The sequence below is a fragment of the Rhincodon typus genome, chromosome 3 (assembly GCF_021869965.1).
Source record: "Rhincodon typus isolate 14 chromosome 3, sRhiTyp1.1, whole genome shotgun sequence".
In the NCBI taxonomy this organism is placed as follows: domain Eukaryota; kingdom Metazoa; phylum Chordata; class Chondrichthyes; order Orectolobiformes; family Rhincodontidae; genus Rhincodon; species Rhincodon typus.
The window spans coordinates 105,361,229-105,384,858 of NC_063334.1; the positions used below are offsets into that span (position 1 = coordinate 105,361,229).

The 23,630-nt window shown below is 41.4% G+C and overlaps 1 protein-coding gene across 1 annotated transcript in view; it reads left to right on the top strand.

The window, feature by feature from the left end:
* The first annotated feature begins 3,153 nt into the window (after window positions 1-3,153).
* si:ch211-197n1.2 (EF-hand calcium-binding domain-containing protein 6) overlaps window positions 3,154-23,630 on the top strand; it is an 85,771-nt gene continuing 65,294 nt past the window's right edge. The window contains exons 1-6 of the mRNA XM_020516759.2: window positions 3,154-3,493; window positions 11,571-11,677; window positions 12,043-12,143; window positions 12,702-12,779; window positions 15,656-15,829; window positions 17,169-17,306. Of these exons, the coding sequence (XP_020372348.2) occupies window positions 3,154-3,493; window positions 11,571-11,677; window positions 12,043-12,143; window positions 12,702-12,779; window positions 15,656-15,829; window positions 17,169-17,306 (938 nt within the window). The remainder of the gene's footprint in view (window positions 3,494-11,570; window positions 11,678-12,042; window positions 12,144-12,701; window positions 12,780-15,655; window positions 15,830-17,168; window positions 17,307-23,630) is intronic.

Genomic DNA, 23,630 nt, shown 5'->3' on the forward strand with positions numbered 1-23,630 from the left:
CACGGTGCCAATCAGTGAGAAGAGGCTATAGAGATACCATATGCAGTATTTCATTTGCTTCAACCAGTCTGTCAGTGTTCACCTTGCACATAGGCAAATAACTTGCAATGCATTCAGCAAACCTGTTCTTATATCCCTTCCGTTCCTTTTGCTGATCTCTCTAACCAATGCAACCTTGATTATTGATACAGATTCTGCATTACCGATTTTTCCTCACTGTGTAGTATCACAACTCTGTGTGAAGAACATTGTCAAGCTTTTCATTTCAAAACATTTACATTTGATTTTGTACCCATGAGCCTTTCTTCTTGGCCCCTTAACTATAGGGAATGGGTACTTAGAACCACAGAAATGATACAACACAGAAAGGAGCCATTCAGCCCATCTTGTCTATGCTGACCCTGAATGGTTCTATCCAAATGGTTCCATTCTTCTATAACAGCAATAAATTATTATGTTACCACTAACCTGCAACCTTCCAAGACAAATTTCACAATGATAAGCACAATTCTTCTTAGTTTTCTTTCCTCATACCATTCACCATCCTAATGAATGTTTACCCAGATTGAGTGGATTATGCCCCAGAGGTATCAGCCTTATAAGAGCACTTTAACCAGTCAAACTTCTGGGCCTTAAATGGAAGCAAAATACTACAAATACTGGGAATCTAAACAAAAAATATGAAATGCTGTACAAGCTCAGCAGGTCTGGCAACATCTGTAGAGAGAGAAACAAAGCAAATGTTTCGAGTTCAGTATGACTCTCCAGCAGAACTGAAAGGGAGTGTCTTTTACTGTGGGCACAATCACCACCTGTTCCATTTGCTCTTTCTCCCCTGCTGTCAACAGCATAAAAAACAGCATTTTCCAGCCCCTTTCAGTTCTGAAGAAGTCATATCAGGCTTGAACTGTTAACTTTAGCTTCTCTGTCTTGGGGAGGCAATGGACAAGTGGTATTATTGCTGGACTGTTAATCCAGAGACCCAGGATCCTGGGTTTGAATCCCACCACAGCAGATGGTGGAATTTGAATTCAATAAATATCTGGAATTAAGAGTCTAATGATGACCCTGAATCCATTTTGAATTGTTGGAAAAATCCATCTGGAAACTACCATCCTTACCTGGTTGGTCCGACATGTGACTTCAGACCCACAATAATGTGGTTGACTTATAACTGCCCTTTGGGCAATTAGGGATGGGCAATAAATGCTGCCTAGGCAACCAATAAATAAAAAGAGATGCTGCCAGACCCGCTGAGTTTCTCCAGCATTCTCTGTTTATATTCTAGGCCTTCAGATCTGTAGGCAGTGAATGGTGGGGTGCAGCTTTGGGATATCATCTGAGGTTCAAACTGATAAAATCTGGTCTTAGAACATAGAACACAGAACAGTACAGCATAATACAGGCCCTTCGGCCCACGATGTTGTGCCAACCTATTATCCTACTAAGATCAATCTACCCTGCCTACCCTACATTTTACTATCCTCCATGTGCCTATCCAAGAGTCACTTAAAAGTCTCTAAAGTATCTGACTCCACAACCACTGCCAGCAGTGCATTCCACACGCCTACCACTCTCTATGTAAAGAACCTACCTCTGACATCTCTCCTATACCTTCCTCCAATCACCTTAAAATTATGCCCCTTCCTAATAGTCATTTCTGCCTTGGGAAAAAGTCTCTGACTATCCACTCCATCTGTGCCTCTCATCATCTTGTACACCTCTATCAAGCCACCTCTCATCCTTCTTCACTCCAATGAAAAAAGCCCTATCTCCCTCAACCTTTCTTCATAAGACCTGCCCTCCAGTCCAGGCAGCATCCTGGTAAATCTCCTCTGCATCCTCTCTAAAGCTTCCACATCTCTCCTATAATAAGGTGACCAGAACTGAACACAGTATTACAAGTGTGGTCTAACCAGAGTTTTATAGAGCTGCAGCATAACCTCACGGCTATTAAACTCAATTCCCTTGCCAATGAAAGCCAACACACCATATGCCTTCTTTACAACCCTATCAAGTTAGGTCGCAACTTTGAGGGATCTATGGATGTGGACCCCAAGATCCCTCTGTTCCTCCACACTGCCGAGAATCCTGCCATTAACCCTGTATTCTGCACGCAAATTTGACCTTCCAAAATGAATCACTTCACACTTTTCTGGGTTGAATTCCATCTGCCACTTCTTTGCCCAGCTCTGCATCCTGTCAATGTCCCGTTGCAACCTACAACAGCCCTCCACGCTGTCCACAACTCCACCAACCTTCGTATCATCGGCAAACTTACTAACCCACCCTTCCACTTCCTCATCCAAGTCACTTATAAAGATCACAAAGAGCAGAGGTCCCAGAACAGATCCCTGTGGCACACCACTGGTCACCGAGCCCCAGGCCTTCTTTCCAATTACTTGGGGGTACTCAGATCCAGTAGCTCTCACAGATCAAATATCTGCCTCATGGCTGCATCCTCTGTTCTGTTGGCAGCTCATATTGCCTCTCTTACCTGAGACTCAACAATCATGAGATACCAGCCGCTATTATCCCATGAAACGCAAAATGTGTGCAGCCAATCAGCACCTGTGACCATGGTCTATCACTGGCAGGAGGATGGATTTAAGAACAGCTTCAATTTCTCCCAAGTTCCCTTCCAATTCCTTGTGTTTCTATTTGTGAAACTGCTTCTTCCATCAACAGATTTTGGAGACAATTTCAGCATAAATATAATGCCTGTACCACCAATGTAGACACTGATAGCCTAGTTGCATCTGAGGTTCTTAAACTACCTGCTGAGATATTTTGTTTGCAAAACAACAAACACAAGATAGACTTTTGGTTGACAGACAACCCGGTCTATATCCAGATAGGCACAAACTGTAAGTTACAATGCTGCCTGTGTTCAAGTGCAGTTGTTGATAGTTCATTTGCAGCATTTGTGTTTGTATGGCACTGCCTGAAACCTACGTCCTTCTGCTTTCTGCATGCTAAAGCAATTTAATGAAAAGGATTTGGGCTTACTGTGTTGCCTATGGCAACGTCTGCTTGTTGATTCCGAGACACAGAGTCACCAACTCGTGAAAAGTTGCTACAGACCGGTTACATTTCTCCGCCTTTTGAAAGTAATATTCTCAATTCCGTTTATTTTTCCTGCTTTTACTAAGGATGGCAGCTCTAGGCGGAGTGCCCCGGCCTCCCAGCCACGCTACTCCCCGGCTGCAGTATGTCCAGCATCCGCTGTCCCGCCTCGGGGACCCGGAGACCATCAGTGTCCGGGGCTTCTCTCGGACCGGTGACAAGACATCGGCCGATCCGTTCCCGGGACCGGACAGACCGGCGCCCACTGACCGCAACGGGGGTAAAGAGCCAGTGGATTCGCCTCATTGCGGCCGCAGCAAGGAGCTGCAGCCGGCCCGAGTTCCGCGGGAGTCGCTGGGCCATATTCCCGAGGGAGTGGAGGTGACATTCGGGACTGACCCTGAAAAACCCCGGCTCCCCATCTTCGGTGAGTCGATGGATGGGACGTTAACGTATAGTCCTGCTTGTTAACTGCTTGAGAGAAACCTATAGCCACAGGGAGAAAGAGACTGGCGCAGAGACAGAGAGATACTGCACACAGAGAGACGGAGAGATGATACACACGAGGAGACTGGGGATAGGGCACACAGAGACAGAGATGGTGCACACAGAGAGACAGAGAGATGGTGCATACAGAGAGACGGGGGGGTGATAGTGCACACAGAGAGAGACGGGGGCGGGGGGTGATAGTGCACACAGAGAGACAAGAGGATAGTGCACACAGAGAGATGGTGCGCACAGAGAGACAGAGAGATGACACACACATAGAGACTGGGGATAGTGCACAGAGAGACAGAGAGATGGTGCACACAGACAGAGAAATAGTGCACACAGAGAGACAGAGACTTGGTGCACACAGAGAGATGATACACACGCAGAGACTGGGGATAGTACACACAGAGAGATAGAGATGGTGCACACAGAGAGACAGGGGGATAGTGCACACAGAGAGACAGAATCGGAGAGATACTACACACAGAGACAGAGATGTTGCACACAGAAAGACGAAGAGATACTGCACGCAGAGAGTCAGAGACGGAGACATACTGCACACAGTGAGACAGGGGGGTAGTGCACACAGAGAGACAGGGGAATAGTGCACACAGACACAGAGAGATGATACACACAGAGAAACTGGGGGGATAGTCCACAAAGAGAGACAGATACTGCACACAGAGAGACAGAAAGATACTGCACACAGAGACATGAAGGATACTTCACACAGACAGACAAAGACACAGTACACAGAGAGGCAGAGACAGAGACACAGACATAGAGAGGCAGAGACGAAGAGATACTGTACACAGAGAGACAGGGGGATACTGCACACAGAGAGACAAACATATTGCACGCAGAGACACAGCGATGCTACAAACAGAGACAGAAATGGAGAGATACTGCACACAGAGAGACAGAGAGATAATGCACGTGGAGAGACAGTGAGAAACTGTGCACAGAGAGATAATGCACATAGAGTGAAACAAGCAGAGATACTGCACACACAGTGACACAGACAGAGAGATACTGCACACAGGGGGACAGAGACAGAGAGTTACTGCACACAGAGAGACAGAGAGATAATGCACAGTGAGAGATGGGGGATACTGCACACAGAGTGACAGAGACAGAGATATTGCACATAGAGTGACAGAGAGATACTGCATGCAGAGACATAGAGACAATGAGATAATGCACACAGATAGACATACAAATATTGCATGCAGAGAGATAGAGACAGAGAGATAATGCACACAGAGAGATGGGGGACACTGCACACAGAGAGACAGAGAGATACTGCACACAGGGAAACAGAGAGATGTTGCACACACAGGCAGATATACTGACAGAGAGAGACAGGGGATACTGCACACACAAGCAGGAATAGTGACACAAAGAGATGGGGAATCCAGCACATATATCACTCTCATTGCTTGCCACCCCAGGCTGCCTGCTCCTGCGCTTGCCACCAGTCACCTCTTGCTACCAGCTCCCACTCTCTCCACTGCCTTCTTTCACTGACGCCACCGAATGGAAGAAACAATGAAGCTGAAAGAAAGAAGAACGAAAAGGAGAAAGTAGGGTCTGGGCGGTCTAGTGCTGAGCAGCGGACGGGCTCAGGGTCCTGAATGCTGCCTGCCCTGCAGTCATCTTGAATAGCAGTGCTCTTACACAAAGATATACTGATAGGAAGGCTATTGAAACAATGAGATAATTTCTAACAGGGAGCAATATACCGCAAAGGGATGAAATAGCCTTTTTCAGTCCTAAACCAGCTCCAACCCACAGTGCTTTCTCCACTACTTCGATGAAATCATCGGTGCTGCTTCCTCTCTCGTCCAGAATTGTAAAGGTTTATCTATTTCGTTTCCAATTTCCAACCCTCTCTCACCTTCACCTGGTCCTTTTCGGACTCCTCCATTCCCTTTCTCCACATATCTGTTTCCATTTCTAGGGATATGCTGTCCACTAATATCCACTACAAACTCACCAATCCCCACAGTTACCTAGACTGTACATCCTCACACCCCGCTTCTTGCGAAGACTGTATTCCATTCTCCCAGTTCCTCCGTCTCCATCGCTTCTGTACTGAAGATGCCAGCTTCGACAAGGTGTTCTTCAAAATGTCCACCTTCTTCCTCAACTGAGGATTTCCCAGCACCGTTGTTGACAGGGCCCTCAGCCAGGTCTGACCCACCTCCCGCACTTCAGTCCTTACCCCCGCTCTTCCCTCCCACAACAGTGATAAGGTTCCCCTTGTTATTACCTAATATCCTACTAGCATCCACATCGAAAGGATCATTAACTGCCATTTCCACCACCTCCAGTGGGATGCCACCACCAGACACATAATCCCCTCCCCTCCCTTGTCAGTCTTCCATAGGAATATACCCTCCAGGACAGCCTGGTCCAGTCCTTCTCCACACCTAACACCTCCCCACAGCCCCACGGCACCTTCCCCTGCAACCGCAGAAGGTGTAACACATGTCACTTTACTTTCTCCCTCCTCAGTATCGAAGGGCTCAAATACACCTTCCAGTTGAAGTGTCACTTACCTGCACTTCACACAATCTAGTCTACTGCATTCGCTGCACACAACATGGTCTCCTCAACCTTGGGGAAACGAAGTGTAAACTGGGTGACTGCTTCATAGAACACCTATGTTCTGCCCACAAAAATGACCCTGCACTTCCAGTTGCCTGCCATTTCAACACACCACCCTGTTCCCTGGCTAACATCTCTGTCTCAGGCTTGCTGCAGTACTCCAGCGAAGCTTAGCGCAAGCTGGAAGAACATCGACTCATTTTCCGCTTCAGGACTCTGCATCCTTCTGGACTCAGTATCAAGTTCAACAGTTTGAGGACTTGGGCACCTTCTCCCTGTGTCTTTACTCCAACCCCACACACCAGGCCTTGTCATCACTTGGGCTGCTACCACTCACCCATTGTCAGCTACTAATAGTCCCTAATAGCAGCTATTCATTCTCCCAGACTGACCTCTACCCATTCCTTTGTCTGTCCAACTGTTTTTCTCTCTCTCTTTGGGTTCCATCTCCACCTATCATCTATTTCTCCCCCCACCCATCTTCTGCATAAATACCAACCTTTTTGTAGTTACCATCAGTTCTGAAGAAGAATCACTAGATCTGAAACATTAACTCTGCTTTCTCTCCAGCAATACTGCCAGACCTGCTGAGTTTTTTCAGCAGTTTCTGTTTTTATTTCTAATTTCCAGCACCTGCAGTTCTTTTGGGTCTTTTTTGTAGTCCCAGTTCTGGCCACTGCAGCTACTAGCGCTACTGGGATTTCCAAACTTCCAGATAATCACAAACTACATTTGTGTACATCTGTGTGCGGCACGGAATCCCATCTTCAGCCACTTCATGCAACTTGTTATGATCTATGGGAATGTGTTTAGGCTGAGTCTTCTGGTCGCAGTGCAGAATACTCCACCAATTAAAAATTCATGCCCGGGAAGATGTTATTGACAGAGAGACATGTTACTGGCAGAAATATTACTGATGAAAAAAAAATTACTGACAGAAATATTACTGATGGAGGGAGAGGTTACTGACAGAGGAGAAGTTACTGATGGGAGCATCTGTACTGATACAGAGGAAGGTAGACTGACTCAGAGCAAGCTACACACATAGTGGATGTTAGGACAGAGATGAGGAGGAATTTCTTCTCTCAGAGGGTAGTGCATTCTGTGGAATTATTTAGCGCAGAAAGTTGTGAAGGCTAGGTCATTAAGTATATTGAAGGCTGATATACATAGATTTTTTAAAGAGTTTTATGGAGAAAAGGCAGAAAAGTGGAATTGAGGGTTATCAGATCAGCCATGATGGAAAAAAGAAATAGAAATTAAGATAAACAAGAAGCAGCGTGCTTATGATAGTAGAAAATACAATTGAACTCCAAGAGGAATACTGAAGGTTCAGAGGGAAGGTTAAAAGCATATTAAAGGGATTATTAGAAAAGACTGTTAGTCAATAGAAAGAGAGTCCCAAAGTCTTCTAAAGGTGGATTGATTAGGAAGAGACAGTATGGATTTTAAAGGGGTAATCGTGTCTAACTAATTTCCTGGAGTTTATTGAGACATTTGATGAGAGAAATGATGTTCATTTAGCATGCATAGACTTTCAATAGTCATCCAGTACAATGACACACAACAGACTCAAGAAGAAATGTATAACTCATGGATTAAAAGAGACAGTAGCAATGTTAATACAAGATTGGTTAGTAATAAGAAACAGAGTAGTGGTGAATAAATATTTTGTCAAGATGAAGGAATGATTGTAGTGGAGTTCCCAAGGGGTTGGTATTAGGATCCTTGCTTTTCCTTATGAGCTCAATCTTGCCTAAAGATATAAAACTTGGTAGCACAGTAAACTGTGTGGAGAATAGCATCGAACTCCAAAAGGACATTGACAAGTTGGTGGTGATGATGCAAAATCATCTTAAATAACATATTTGGACTGTTTTAAACTCAGAGAATTGTTATACATAATTCTTTAGACATGAATTCTGCATTGGAAATTTTTTAAATTCTTTTTTATTAAGACCATAAGACAAAGGATCAGAAATTTGGCCATTCAGCCCAACAGGTCTGCTCCACTGTTCAATCATGGCTGATAAGTTTCTCAACCTCATCCTCCTGCTTTCTCCCTGTAATCCATGATTCCCTTGACAACCAAGAACCTATCTATCTCCATCTTAAATATACTCAATGACCTAGCCTCCACAGCCTTCTGTGGCAGTGAATTCCATAGATTCACCACTCTCTGGCTGAAGAAGTTTCTCCATATCGCCATTCTAAAAGGTCTTCCCTTTACACTAAGGCTGTGCCCTTGGGTCCTAGTCTCTCCTACCAATGGAAACATCTTCCCAACATCAACTCATTCATACACCCATGGAATGTGGGCATCGGTGGCTGGGCTAGCATTTATTGCCCGTCCCTGTTGCCTTTGAGAAGTGGTAGTGAACTACCTTCTTAAACCACTGCAGTCCATATATTGTAGATAGGCCCACAATGCCCTTAGGGAGGGAATTCCAGATTTTGACCCAGCAACCATGAATGAGCAGTAATATATTTCCAAGTCAGGATAGTGAATGGCTTGGAGGGGAACTTGCAGGTGGTGGTGTTCTCATATTTCTGCTGTCCTTGGCCTTCTAGATGGAAGTGGTTGTGAGTTTGGAAGGTGCTGGCTGAGGATCTTCAATGAATTTCTGCAGTGCATCTTGTAGGTAGCACATACTACTCAGCATCAGTGGTGGAGGAAGTCGATGTTTGTGGTTGTGGTGTCAATCAAGTGAACTGCTTCATCCTGGATGGTGTCAAGCTTCTTGAGTGTTGTGGGAACTGCACCCATCCAGGCAACTGGGGTAGTATTCCATCACACTCCTAGCTTATGCTTTGTAGGTAGTGAACAGATTTTGGGGAGTCACGAGGTGAGTTACTCATTGCAGTATTTCTAGCTTCTGACCTGTTCTTGTAGCCATTGTATTTATATAATGAGTCCAGTTGAGTTTCTGGTCAATGGTAGCCCCCAGGATTTTGATAATGGGGGATTCAGTGAGGATAACACATTGAATGTCAGGGGATGGTTGTTAGATTGTCTGTTATTGGTGGTTGTCATTGCCTGGCATTGTGTGGTGGGAATGTTACTTGCCACTTGTCAGCTCAAGCCTTGATATTGTCCAGATCTTGTTGAACATGGACTGCTTCAGTATAAGGAGTTGCAGATAGTGCCAACCATTATGCAATAATCGGCAAACAGCACAGCATTGTGGAAGACAGATCTATTAAAGACTGCTTTATTCAAAGGTCTTATTATTTAATCTAACTTTATAAGGAACATATTCTAAAAGCGCATGTTGACTACTTGAGAATTAATTCTGTTTTCATTGGTTTTTCAATATCTAACTGTATTATTATGAGTACATGTTATTTAACTTATACATTCATCTGACTTAATTTTGGCCTGTACACGTTGGTATAATGAAGTGGCAATTTCTAACGATTGAAGTTGGGATTCCCATGCGATCTCTAATGGTCAAAACTACAGTTAGCTGCTAATTATTAACATGAGGAACATTCTCTCCATTGTGTAGTAGCAGAAGATAAGTTTATGCACAGTAACCAACTTTTTATTACAAGTACTCAATAGATAATTGGAAAGAAAGCTTGAACTGCAATAAATGGTTGTGGAAAAATAGCAGCAATCTCAATGTAATGGAAAACTAAAAAAAATTAGAGTTTCAAAGCAGAATAGAATTGACAAACTATCTAACCTTCACCCAAAAATCGAAAGACTTGTTGTCAATCCCTGTTGTTATTGTACACATAATGTACACATTATTTTCTTGTTAGATTTTGAATTTTTTGCTGGTATATTATAAATATTAATTGTATTAGTATATCCTGAGCTTAGTGAAGAGGTAGTCAGAATTGATTTCAGAAGAAAAAATGTAGTATGACTAACCTTATTGAATTTTTTGAAGATGTAACAGAAAGTGAACAATGGTAGCTGTAATTTATTTGAATTTTCAAGAAGGTCTTCAGTCAGATGTACCATCATGAACTAAAAAAGGTAGAATGTGGACTCAGAGGACAAGTGACTATATTGTTAGTTGACTTGAAGCAAGGAAGCAGATCATGGGAGTAAAGGGTAGTTATTCAAGGTGACAGAAGGTGGGGAGTGTATTCCACAGGACCAGTGCTGTTCATATTTGACATTAGTAACTTGAACTTTGGAATCAAGAGTACAAGTTCTGAATTTGCAGATGACACCATATTGGAGAGAAAGTTAATAATGAGGAGGACTGCAACAAATGACATAAAGAAAGTTGCAGAATGGACAAATAATTTTCAAATGAAGTTCAACACAGATAATTATGCAGTAGTACAGTTTGGCAGGAAGAATAGAGAGGCCACTTATTACTTGGAAAGCATGAGTCTAGGAGGGGTAGAGGAACAAAGGAATCTTAGAATATAAATACACTGTAAATAACATTACAGATTAGAAAGGCTATTAAAATACAATTTTAAATTAAATTAAAATTTGGAATGTGCTGCCATGGGGAATAGTTGAACTCAATGGTCTAAATGCATTAAATGGGAAGCTAGACCTGCATTTGAGGCAGAGGGCAATGGAGGCTAACAATGATAAATGAGGAAATATGGAGTGGAGTATAGGAACCCAGCATTGAACAGTTAGGACAAGTGGCCTGTTTCTGTGTAGTAGGTCACATGTAAACCTCTGTAAAGCAAATATCTGGAAGAATAGCGAAACCATTCTCAGTACTTTCATTGCCTCACCCTTTGTTGTTTTCCTGTCAGACAGTTTGCAACAGGTTGCTTTTTCTGCAGCTTCTGTAGATTTTCGTTGGAAATTTATGTACATGCATTGCTCAGCTTCAATCAATGCATTCTCTCCCTGTCCAATTCAGTTTTACTGCAACTCGTAAAAGAAAATGGATGTGTGATGTTGAACGTATGGAATAAGAGATGGAACAAAATGTTAGTTTGCAGCTGTTAACAACCCTCTATGCCACTATTCATTCTGAGTCAGGGGTTTTGATATTTTATGAGGACAGCTGAATAACTCTGCTGCTAAATGCCTTTAAGGCTGTAAGATATAACTGGACTTCTTGAATTGCTCTTGAATCAATCCCTTTTTTTACATGTAGTCACCAAGTTCAAATCAGTTTTGTTGTTATTTGATCTTCACAAATTGGAATGTACTTGTCAGGCTGCGGCTAAGGAACACCCAACATTTTGTATCTCTAACAGAATAGAGTGCATGACGTATGCTTGTACTAGAAGTAATATTTTCATAGATATTGATGGATTGTTAGATAATACAGTCTGTTTCAAGAGTTGGACAAAGCTAAAGGATGTATAGAGTCTTTCTCTATCTTAAAATATGGTGCTCAGTGATTGTGTTATAGTGATACATATAATATAAACAGGCCTATAAATTTGCTTACACCTTACTATTACAGGTCAGCGAGCAGATCTGGAAAATCGTATTGAGAGCAGAATGAGCCAAAGCAGCAAGATAAGCAATAGATCTCGACCTGGGACCCAGCTCAGAATTGAGATTGATGAGGTATTGGTCAGAATATGGCAGACTTTTCTAATGTCATTTTAGCTTCCTATTCCTTCATACTTGTAGTGATTTGAACCATGGCCAGGTAGATCTCATTGACTATGAAGTCTTTGGGGTTGTTAACTTGGGCCAGTTGGTGAGCCCTGGCTGACAGATATAAACAGGAGATTTAGAAGGTCTTTTCAGTCTGGGTACTGACTCCGAGCTGGTTGGTCACAGCCCATGTAAATAAAGGGTAACTTGGTGATGGGATACTGGCTTATGTGCAGTTTTTCAATACCCTTTCCTAATTCAAGGTCACTTGCACTATTCACCAAGTACAGAAGCTATTCAAAGTATACCTCAATTCTTGTTCTGTTTTTCAGCTGGAGCATGAACTGCGAGAGAAAATAATATCCAGTGGCTACTTTGCAGTAAAACAACTCTTTAAAGCTAATGATCCTGAAGGAAGAGGACAGCTTAACAGGTAAATCTAAGGAAATATTTACTGGCATTCATTCTGGGTATGGAGAGATATTCTTACAAGTTGAGGTTGAGTGGGTTGGGCCTGTAGTCATTGGAGTCTAGAAGAATGAGAGGAAACCTTATTGAAACATATCAGATTCTTTGGGGGCTAGACAGGACAAGTACTGAGAGGTCGCTTCCTCTTGTGGCAGAGTTTAGAACATTATCTCAGAATAAGTGGTCATCTATTTAAGACAAAGGTGAGGAGGAATGTCTTCCCTCAGAGTGTATTCAATCTGAGGAATTCTTTCCCACAGAAGTTGAGTTGTTAAGTTTATTCAAAGCTGAGATAGACAGATTTTCAATTGGTAGAGGAATCGAGGATTATGGGGAAGAAGTGGAAAGTGGAGTTGAGGGTTTTCAGATCAGCCTTGATGGGCTGAATGGCCTACTTCTGCTCCTACATCTTATTGTTTTATGGTCTAAATTAATTATAACATTGAAAACAAGCTGTGAAGGCAAATATGCCATCAATATGGAGTTGTAAAGAGATTGATTAATAGATTATTCATTCTCCTAGGGATGTTCTCCTTATGGTTCTGACAAAATTCTTGGGACGATTTATCACACCAAAACAATACCAGCAACTTCTTTTGAGGTGAGTAATTTGAAGAGGGTTTTATTGCAGAGCAATGTGATATTTGATATTCAGTTTTAAGCAAAATATTATTTTCAGTCAATCAGTTTTTTTTCCAGTGTTGGGCTGTGTCTGGGTGCCCATCTTCAAGAGCAGGAGTTCATTTTGAAAGAAATATAGGGCTTGTACACCTTGAGGGTGGGGCAGAGGTGTAATCTGTTTTCCCATAATCATTCATTTGACTTAAGAATATAATTGGACCCAGCCAGGGAGTGAATTACTATAGGCTATTAATCCAATTGCCTAACTTTGTTGGAGAGGCAGGAGAAACCTAGAAAATATAAATGGTGCTATCCAGGAATACCCCACAGAAGTTCAACCCACAGATCAATAATCTTAACATTAATCTTAATTGCAGATATCAAATACCAGTATCATATACTTATACAATATGGACATCACAGTGTAGATATGTACAGTGATACATAGGTACTAATCTGGTACAATGTGGATATCTTATTTTAAAGGTGTTCTATATCAGTACTTTGCAAGTTTCAATATTGTATAGTGTGGAAGTTATACAGCATAACTACAATATCCAAATACATAGTAAACCAGTAGAATACAGAGATTGTATATTGTTAAATCAAGTCTGGAGGGTTGAATAAATTCCTTTCTTCGTTCCTGAGGTTGGTCATAACAAAGTTTCAATTTTTTTTTTAAAAATGCACTTTTCAATTCAATATGTGCTTGACCATGTGTAAAGCTATGAAAAAACAAATCAACCAGATCTCACTTCTAAAAAAAATCATTCAGTTGAAAGTATAAACATTATTAAACCATACAAATTGCAAGGTGGAAGGAAGTGGAATTGAAAAACGTTAATGTCCATTAGTAGAATGAAAGATATAATCTGTAGTTTCTTTGGGAAATCTTGAAATTCTGGTGTGGTTGTGGCCAGTGTAAGCTGATTATTCTCTGGCAGCAGCCTCTGCTAAATTACGGTCAGTGCTTTTCCAAGGTGGGTGCTATGACACTTGAAATTCCTCACGTTTTTGACTTCTCCATCTGTGATTTAACAAACTGTAACAGTCAGAGCCCAAGTCTGGAATAACTCTTTGGAGAGAAATGCTGCAGTATTACTTCAACCTGCAGGTCTTCTTGGTTGTTACTCCCTTCTGTAATCACCAGCCAAACTTGTAATCTTAGCTTTTCACAATAGGGAATTTAATTCATGTAATTGCTCACCCGTGGTACCAATAGGGATGGAGGAGTTTAGGTGTTCCACTGTCAAAGCTATCAAGGTGCTGTTGAAACAGACAGGAAGGTCCTCGGCACCTTTTGTTTTGTCTAATGGGTTGCGATAAGTTTCCTTTTTAAGATGTTTGTTACTTGTTGCCTGTTTCAAATTATCTTAATGCAAGTTAGTTCCTTAACAAAGTTATTTATGCGTTCATTTTTTAATTCCCTTTGGTGGTTAGCCAGCCTGCAGCCATTTTAAAAGGGCAGGTGCTAGCTCACTTCAAAGTGAAATGAGAGTCCTAAATATTGAATCAGTTGATATAACTAAATATTAATCGTCAATATATTGAAATATTCATGACAATATCAGTACAATATTGATATAGATGTGCTGGTATGTATAGGCTCCATGTGGCCTCTTTTTGAATTTTAATTTTGTTTTTAATCTCGATTCATCCATCGCCACCTAAAATTCAAAATAGTCTCTTTTTATTAATGGCATGTATCTATTTTGAAATTAAGCAATCTTTAAACATCTCATTGTTGCACTACAGACCTGTGTGCTAATTTATATCTCATCTCAGCTAGCTCATTCTTCACCTTTCTATAATCTACCCGAGTTCAATTTGATGTGTTGCTTTCTGTGCCATCTATATCCTCTCCACCTGGGACTTGAACCTTATTGTATCCTTTAACTGAGATGTTCACCCCATTTAACCTATTCATGGTATCTACTCCGAATCGCTAAACAGCAAAGTATGTCCATTGTGGTAGGACCAGTTCTTTGAAAGATTTCTTCAATCAGTCCTACTCCCCTACTGTTTTCCAGCCAGAGCCTACTTTTCGAGTTTATAGCCAATTCCCTTTCGAAAGATTTTACTTTTTCCAGCCTTTTGGGCAGTGCATAACCAGATAATAATTCACAAGAAAAAAAATGATATTCCTCTTGCTGTGCTCCCTGATCAAGATCAGAGTTTATGATGGAGCTGTGTATATAGAGTTATTTAAGCTATAGCGGGAGTACTGTGTGCAGCTCTAGTCATCACATTATAGGGAGGATGTAATTGCACTATAGATGTTGCCTGGGCTGGATTGATTCAGCTATGAAGAGAGACTAGATTGGTTGGGGATATTTTCCTCAGAACAGAGAAGGCTGAGAGGGAATCTGAATGAGGTATACAAAGCTCTGAGGGCATTGGCATGTTAAATAGGGGAAAAATATTTTCCCTTAGTAGTGGGGTTAATAACTAGGGGGCACAGTTTTAGGATAGGGTGCGGGCAGTTTAGAAAGGATTTGAGGAAAAGCTTTTTCACACAGAACATTCTGAGTATCTGGAACTCACTGCCTGAAAGGCTAGTAGAGACAGGAACCGTCAGACATTTAAGACCTTCTTAGATGAGCTCTTGAAACATCATAGCATACAAAGGCTATGGGCTGGAAAGTGGAATGAGAATAAATGGATTGTTGATGACCAGTGCAGACAGGATGAGCTGAAGTGCTTCTTTCAGTGCTGTCAACATTTTATGACTCTATATGAAACCAGCAATATTGTAAAAGCAACAGCTGCAATGTAGCGAAAAGTTGAGATGAAACATCATACCAGAGATGCAAATAAATGCTAATGCTACATATTTTTAACAATTGTTGTATTCAGGTTCAAGCTAAATGAAAAGCCAGTCATTAAATGCGAAGACTTTTATGCAGCTGCTAGAGACCCTATCTCGATGAGAACAGCTTCTTGGCTCGATCCTGTGAGCCGAGACAGTGACAAGGTTCTGGCAACTGCCTCCCAAGTACACTTGCAGCTGAAAGATAAAGTAAAGCAGAGGTAGGAATCATGTCAGAGGCCATTCATCTGCCTAAATGAAAGCAAAATATTGTGGATGCTGGAGAAACTGAGCAAACCCGGCAGCATCTGTGAATGGATACAATCTCAACTGTCAACAGAACTGAGGAAGAGTTGTTTTAGATTCAAACTGTTAACTCTCTTTCTCTCTCCAAGATGCTGCCAGACCTGCTGAATTTCTCCATCACTTTCTGAATCTATTTCTATCCATGTGCTTGACAGATTCGTGAGCAGCCCTCAGAAAATAAGGCAGCAAGTATTTAAAATCAGCTTTTTATTTATAAATTGCAATGAGGGAAAGTATAGCCAATTTCTCTACAGACCTGTGTACTAAATTATATCTCATCTCAGCTAGCTCATTCTTCACCTTTCTAAAATCTACTCGAGTTCAATTTGATGGAATTGGAGGGAATTTCTCGAGCGATCTTGCAAACTTTGTGGCATATCCCAGAAATTACTTTTGAAACACAGTCACTGCTTTGCTGCAGGAAATGCTGGAGCAAATGTGTTCATAGCAAACTTGCGCAAAGAGCAATGAATTGATGACCACATCATGTATTTTAGGAATGTTCGTTGAGGGTTGAATATTGGCAGAACACTGGGAAAAATCCTTTACAAATTAAACAAAAATACTAATGTGTTATTTGCATATTAATTATTAAAATTAAATGGTTATCTCAGGTGTATAGTCATTGTTATAACATGACTGTTTTCAGCTTCTATTTCTGAACAAAGAATATGTTTTAATTGACTACAAAGTGTATTTAACTACAAATCCATATTAACTGACATACAAATATATATCTGTTTTCAGTTATTCATAATACATATAATCATTTAGTTTTGGTTTCATCCTTGTAAATCTATTTCACACCATTTCCCATGCCTCCTTTACACAAAATGGAAAACATAACCCTGCAGAGTATGTGCGTGAATACTCCAAAGCTGAGATGGCATTACAAAGAATGAAGAAAACCTGGTTTTTGTTGTCCTGAATCTTGCAATTTGAAAAGCGGTATCAGAAAGATTTATTTTCCGACAACACAGAGAATGCGGGATAAACTCAGCAGGTCTGGCAGAATCCGTGGAGCGTTAAACAGAGTTAATATTTTGAATCTTGTATGACTCTTCTTCAGAACCACAGCTGCTACTAGATCTGTTGAGTTTCTCCAGCATACTTTGAGTTTGTTTCCAGCATTTGCAGTATTGTGCCTTTTATTTAAGCTTTGTTTTCCAGATGGATTAAATGCAATGTAGGTATTATATGAAGTTCTTTTCTGTTAGAGGAGTATTTTCCCCTGATTCGCCTGTCTAATGTTAGGCTTTTGGACCTGACTGAAATTCTGCCTCAGAAGAATATTGAAGGGCCTGTTAGGATCCTGGTTCCTGAGTTCAGGGAAATGGTGAAGCAACTGGGGTATCACATGGAAGATGAAGAGTTTGAAAAATTGTGGAGAAAGTAAGTGTGGATCACTCATCTGATCCTTTTAACTTGTTTAACGTTCAATATAGAAGATCAAATATATATATTCAATATAGAATATATATGCATGTAAATAAATGCTTAATTGGGCACCATATTAATTTGTATTCCACTAGCACAGTGAAAATATTAAACCACAGATCAGTTCTGTGGTTCTGTTTAAATAATAAGCAAAGACATTTTGTGTAAATCACATGCTTATTTGTTCACGAGTATTGGTAACATTTAATTTCAAATATCTTTAATGAATATTTTGAAGACTGTTTGTCGTCAAAACTGTCTATTGCAAACAAGTTTTAAAGAAATTTTCAGTGATTTTTGATTACTTTAGGCTGACTTTCTGTTTTTCTTCTGACTAGTGAAGGCTTTGAAGAGCAGCTATGTCTAATCTTACAAAAGTGTGCCCCCAGTATGGAGCCTCACTTATTGGGATCACCTACCAAATGTTCAGGTCTTTTGACTCCATCAGTTGATAGAAAATGATGTGTAACAAACATTAATATTTCTAACATGTGCTCCATGAAATGAGACAATGTCAAAAGCAGGGTTTCATAATTTTGACTCAAATCCATTCAGAATGTGAGCAAGATGAATGAGAAGTTCATTGGAGTTTTGGGAATAATGAATTTAATTCTGAAAATCCATAGATAAGTTGCATTCTGGCAGAGATGCTGTGACCTCTGGCACTGACCCTATCAGAGTTCCTAGGGTCACAGGAAGATGCTTTAGTTTGTACGGTAGTGACAAACTCTGGCAACAGCTGGGTTGCATTTGCGGAACCCTTACCCGAAGGAGAGAAGAAAGCCAGAACTGGGGTGAAGGAGTGCTTGATCCTTCATCTCACAATTGGAAATATTCTCAGACTGCTCCGAGTGGTCCCCATTTAAAGTGAGAAACTGGCTCCTAACTATTGTTTAAATCTGCACTGCCAGCCTGGGCTCCTACATAGCACCCTTTCCATTGCTGAGAGAATTGCTATTCTGAATTTCAACGTCAACTCTATACCGTATCACCTAAGTGTCTAAAAAGCGACACCACCAACCTTGGGAGATTCCCAAACCTTTCCCATGCTCCCTTCTTGTACAGGGTCTTGTGTGCAGTGAGTGGGCATCCTGTAAACTCCAGTCAATGTTGAGATTCTGTGTATCTGGGTCATTTTCAAACTTGCAGTCCTGTTATTGTATTCCAAAAAAATATGTACTTATAGCACACTGAAAGGGTTTTGAGTCTTGACTCTCCTCTCTCTCACATTAATATTCAGTAACTCCTAGAATCATAGAACCCCTATAGTGAGGAAAGAGGCCATTCAGCCTATTGAGTCTGCACCAACCCTCCAAAGAAACATCACACCCAAACCCCAGGCCCTGTAACCCAGCATTTACAAAGTTTAGTTTGAGTTGAACCCTTTAGATAAGCTAATGTTCAATCCTTGGAATGAATATTTTTAAAAGTGAGCTTAGATTTACACTTTCTTAAATATTGATTGTTTCTATGACTAAAGGAAACAAAATTCAATTAATTAGCAGCGTAAACATTAACCACAATTTGTAGTTTTTGCTTAGAAACCTTACTCTTTCTAACACAAAGGATACAAATGCATCTTGTCTGTATTTAAAGAATCTGGTAATCCAGAAAGCAAGTATTAAAGTCTTAACCCTAAATGAGGTCTTCCCCCTTGAGTACAATGTTGGCAAAGCACAAGCTCATAGCAAAAAGCATTTAGATTCATAGAGGTATACAGCATGGAAACAGGCCCTTCAGCCCAACTTGTCAATGCTGAATAGGTTTCCTGAACTGGATTAGCTCAATTTCCCTGCATTCAGCATATCCCTCTTCACCTTTTCTGTCCATGTACCTGTTCAAATTTCTTTTAAATGTTGTAATTGAACATGACTCTACCATTTCCTCTGGCAGCTTGTTTTATATATGCAGCACCCTCTGTGTGAAAAGTTGCCCCTCAGATCCCTTTTAAATTTTTCCCCTCTCACCTTAAACCTATGCCCTCTAGTTTTGCACTCCCCTACCCTTGGAAAATGACCTTGGCTATTCACCCTATCTATGTCCCTCATGATTTTATAAACCTTTATAAGATCACCCCTCAACTTCCCATGCTCCATTGAAAAAAGGTCCCACCCTCTTCAGCCTCCTTTATAATTCAAACCTTCCAAGGTCAGTAGCATCCTTGTGAAACTTTTTTACACCTTTTCCTGTTTAATAATATCCTTCTGATAGCACGATGGCCTGAATTGTATGCTGTACTCCAAATGTGCCATTCCCAAAGTCTTAACAACTTTAACATGTCCCACTGTCTCTTCTCAGCGCTCTGTCCAATGAAGGCAAGCGTACCAAATGCCTTCTTCACCACCCTGTCTACCTGTAATGCCACTTTCAAGGAACTATGTACCTGCTTGTACTACTATTAATAGGCCCCTACTATTAACTGTGTAAGTCCTGCCCCGGTTTGTGTTATGCAACACCTCACATTTATCTGAACTAAACTCCACCTGCCATTCCTCGGCCCACTGCCCCAGTTGTCTTGTATGTTTTGTCTTCATGCCTATAACTACTCTGATCTGGTTCATGATTGATTTAAACTTCAATAAACAGGAAGGTATGAGTGTAAGAGAGGCAGGTAAGGGGATCCAAAAGTTATATATTTCAAGTATCCAATAGACTCAGTTTTCTTTTTATTTATTGTTTTGTGGCATGTAGGCATTGCTGGCTGGCCAGCATTTACAGCCCATTCCTGGTTACCCTATATACTGCAATATTCATTGCCTCTGACCTGCTGTTGTAGCCACTGTTTATATCGAGTCCACTTGAGTTTCTGGTCAATGGTAACTCCAAGGATGTTGATAGTGAGGGATTCAGTGATGGTAACACCATTGAATGTCAAGGGTCAGTGGCTAAGTTATTAGAGATGTTCTTCTAGTCTGCCCGGACGAGTACAGGGACTGCAAAATGAATGAGTGTACTGACTATCAAATTGGACTGTGGGTAGTTGAGTTGCAATGCTGCCACTAATCCTTCTTTCTATGTTGGGCCTTTCTCAGTATCAGTGGTATAGGATGGACCATAGGTCAGTATTATCAAGAAAAGGCACTTGCTTTACACAGTGAGAAATAGTTTGTTGCATGATAGCGATAGGTACAAGTTACATCAACTGGTTGGACATAATTACTTAAGACTATCAAGAGGCAGGAATGTATCTTCTGACCCCACTGGGATCTCTTACAAGACTGTCTGATTTTAATCCTAAAGGCTGTGGGATATCAAGAGAATGGGTGAGGCCCAAAGCAACTTCAATACGGTTATACCACTACCTCGTATAATATCTACCCAAAGTGTTTTTTTTCCCATAACATTGTTATCATTTATGCATTAATGGATATAACTACATTTACATTTACCAGTACCCATCACACCCAAAACTCTTGACTTCACAAATGGACTGATCTGAAGATAGCACAATCCTTCCAAAGTGCAGCCCTTTCTAATTTGGAGGATTTGTATGCCTTTGGCTTGAGAAGCGTTGAGTTTGATTCTAATCTTTTCTGTAAATCATTTATCCACTGGAGGATCGTTTATCGGTTGCATGTCCTTCATGGAGAGTATTGGTCTTGATAAACCCGGCAGCTCATTCATTACCTTAGTTAGAAGACACTTCATCTCCTGGATTTCCTTTATAGAAGGCCCTTTCCCTGCTAGCTCATGAAGTCATCCCATAATCTCATGGGGGACCTTTAATCTTGTGAATGTCCATCAGGGAATTTAGCTACTCTGTTGAAGCAAGTATTTACTTTCTTGTATTATTCTGAATTCACAGACCAGGTAATCATCTCATTTTGACCATATCCTGATTCTGTGATCATTAGTCTGGCTTCCATGGAGTCTCATCTACTGCTGATGTCTAAGTTGTTCAAGCAAGTCTTTATTCTCAATCTGCTGACACATCTGAGTGAAAGGATGTAAGCTCTTTATTTCAACTTGTTGATTGGGTTGGATGCCTTCATTCACCCTCTGTGGATGTCTTTAGGTGATCAAAATATTTTTACATCCTCAGATAAACATTACCTCGATTTTTTTTCCCAGCAGGCCAGGCCTCTGAGGTCCGTACATGGCAGCGACATCTGTAACCGGATGTCAATGCTGCGATCGGCATGCTGATGCCAATTGCCATTTGCACAACCTTGGAGCGCTGTGCCTGTGTGCAGCTTAGAGGGAACATTGCCTCAGACATGAGATTGCAAGAACTGCAGATGCTGGCATCAGAGATAACAAAGTGTGGAGCTGGAGGAACACAGCAGGCCAGGCAGCATCAGAAGATCAGGAAAGCTGACGTTTCAGGTCGGGACCCTTCTTCAGAAATGGGCAGGGGGAAGGGAGCTCAGAAATAAATAGAGAGACTGTGTTATCATTGCCTCAGACATGTTATTCACCCAGTATCATCATTCACACTGACAATTCTGTGTGAGAGAAAGCAGCTTGGTGATGGTAGTAATGGAACGCATTTATTCCAGTCACGATAAACCTGTGACTTCCTTTCTGAGGACATGATGAAATAGTTCTCTTACTTTAACGCATCACCCTGCTCCCTGGCCAACATCTCCGTCTCTGGCTGCTGCAGTGTTCCAGCGAAGCCCAACGCAAGCTGAAGGAACAACAACTCATCTTCTGCTTGGGGACCCTAAAGCCCTCTGGACTCAATATTGAGTTCAATAATTTTAGGGCTTAAACTCTCCCATGTCCCAGCCCCCTCCCCCACACACCAAGGCTTGTTATCACATCACCTGCCATTACACACCCCCTGTTGTTAGTCACTAACAGTCCCTATTAACAACTATTCACCCTCCCAGCCTGATCGTTAGCAACTCCTTTGTCTGTCCAACTGTCTTTCTCTCTCTTTGGGCTCTATCCTATCGTTTACTCCCTACCCCACCCACCTCCCTGTTTTCTGCATATGAACTGACATTTTCCCAGCCACCATCAGTTCTGAGTAAGGGTCACTGGACCCGAAACGTTCACTCTGTTTTTTCCTTCACAGATGCTGCCAGACCTGCTGAGCCCTTCCAGCAATTTTGTTTTTGTTTCTTGTCTTTGTTCTATTTACTGTGCCTCATGGAGCCTAATCATGATGAAGGTGACACTTAGTTTGAAAGCTAAATACTCCCTTTCCCTTCTGTCTTTCCCATGTCCTATTCACTCATGGTAAAGTTTGCCCTCAGGGATCTCCAACTTTACTCCCAGATCTCCTAACCACCCCACAGAGCCTTCTTCTCTAAGGACTCTGTCCATGCCTGTGTAATTAGTCTCCACTCTCTTTCTAGCCCACAATCCTTTATATACCTCTTGCCAGCGCTGAGGCGAAGGTTTACTTTTGGAGTGCGGCTTTCTCCCTGCTCTTGCTCCCACAACTAGTAAATAGACCAAATTAAAAGTTCTTTATTTGAACACACACATTATTCATAACAAGAGGGATCAATTGTTTGGACTAGTTTTGTTAATAAGGATGAAGTTGGTACAGTAGGGAGAATGACCTTAATTTGGAGGATCAAGATGTGGAATCATTGAGATAAGAAATAGCAAAGGAAAATCACTGGTGGGAATAGTTTATAGCCCCCCTGACAGTAATTACAGTTTAGGACAAAATATTCATCATGAAACTTTGGAATAATTGTGGGTGAATTTGGTCTCAGAAGTGTAGAGACATGCAGCATAGAAATAGGTCCTTTGCTCCACCATGTCTATGCCAACCAACAAACGTCAAACTATACTAATCCCCTTTACCTGCACTTGGTCCATAGCCTACCACACCCTGAACATTTTAAGTGCTCATCCAGACGCTTCTTAAAAGTTGCAAAAGTGTCTGCCTCCATCATACTCTCAGGCAGCATATTCCATATTGCTACCACCCTCTGAGTAAAAATATTTTTCCCAGACCTCCTGTAAATCACTTACTGCACACCTTAAACTTATGCCCTGTGCTCTGAGACACGTCTGCCGTAGGAAAAAATTCTCACAATCTACTCTGTCTATAACTCTCATAATTTTGTATACCTCAGTCAGATCCCATCCCCTTAGCCTCCTCTGCTTTAAGGAAAACAAATTCAGTCTATCCAGTCTCTCCTCATAACTGATTTTTCATCCCAGGCAACATCCTGGTGAATCTCCTCTATACCTATTCAGTGCAATGACCTTCTGATAGTGTGGAGACCAGAAATGCACACAGTATTAGGGCAGCACGTTGGCTCGGTGGTTAGCACTGCTGCCTCACAGTGCCAGGGACCCGGGTTCAATTCC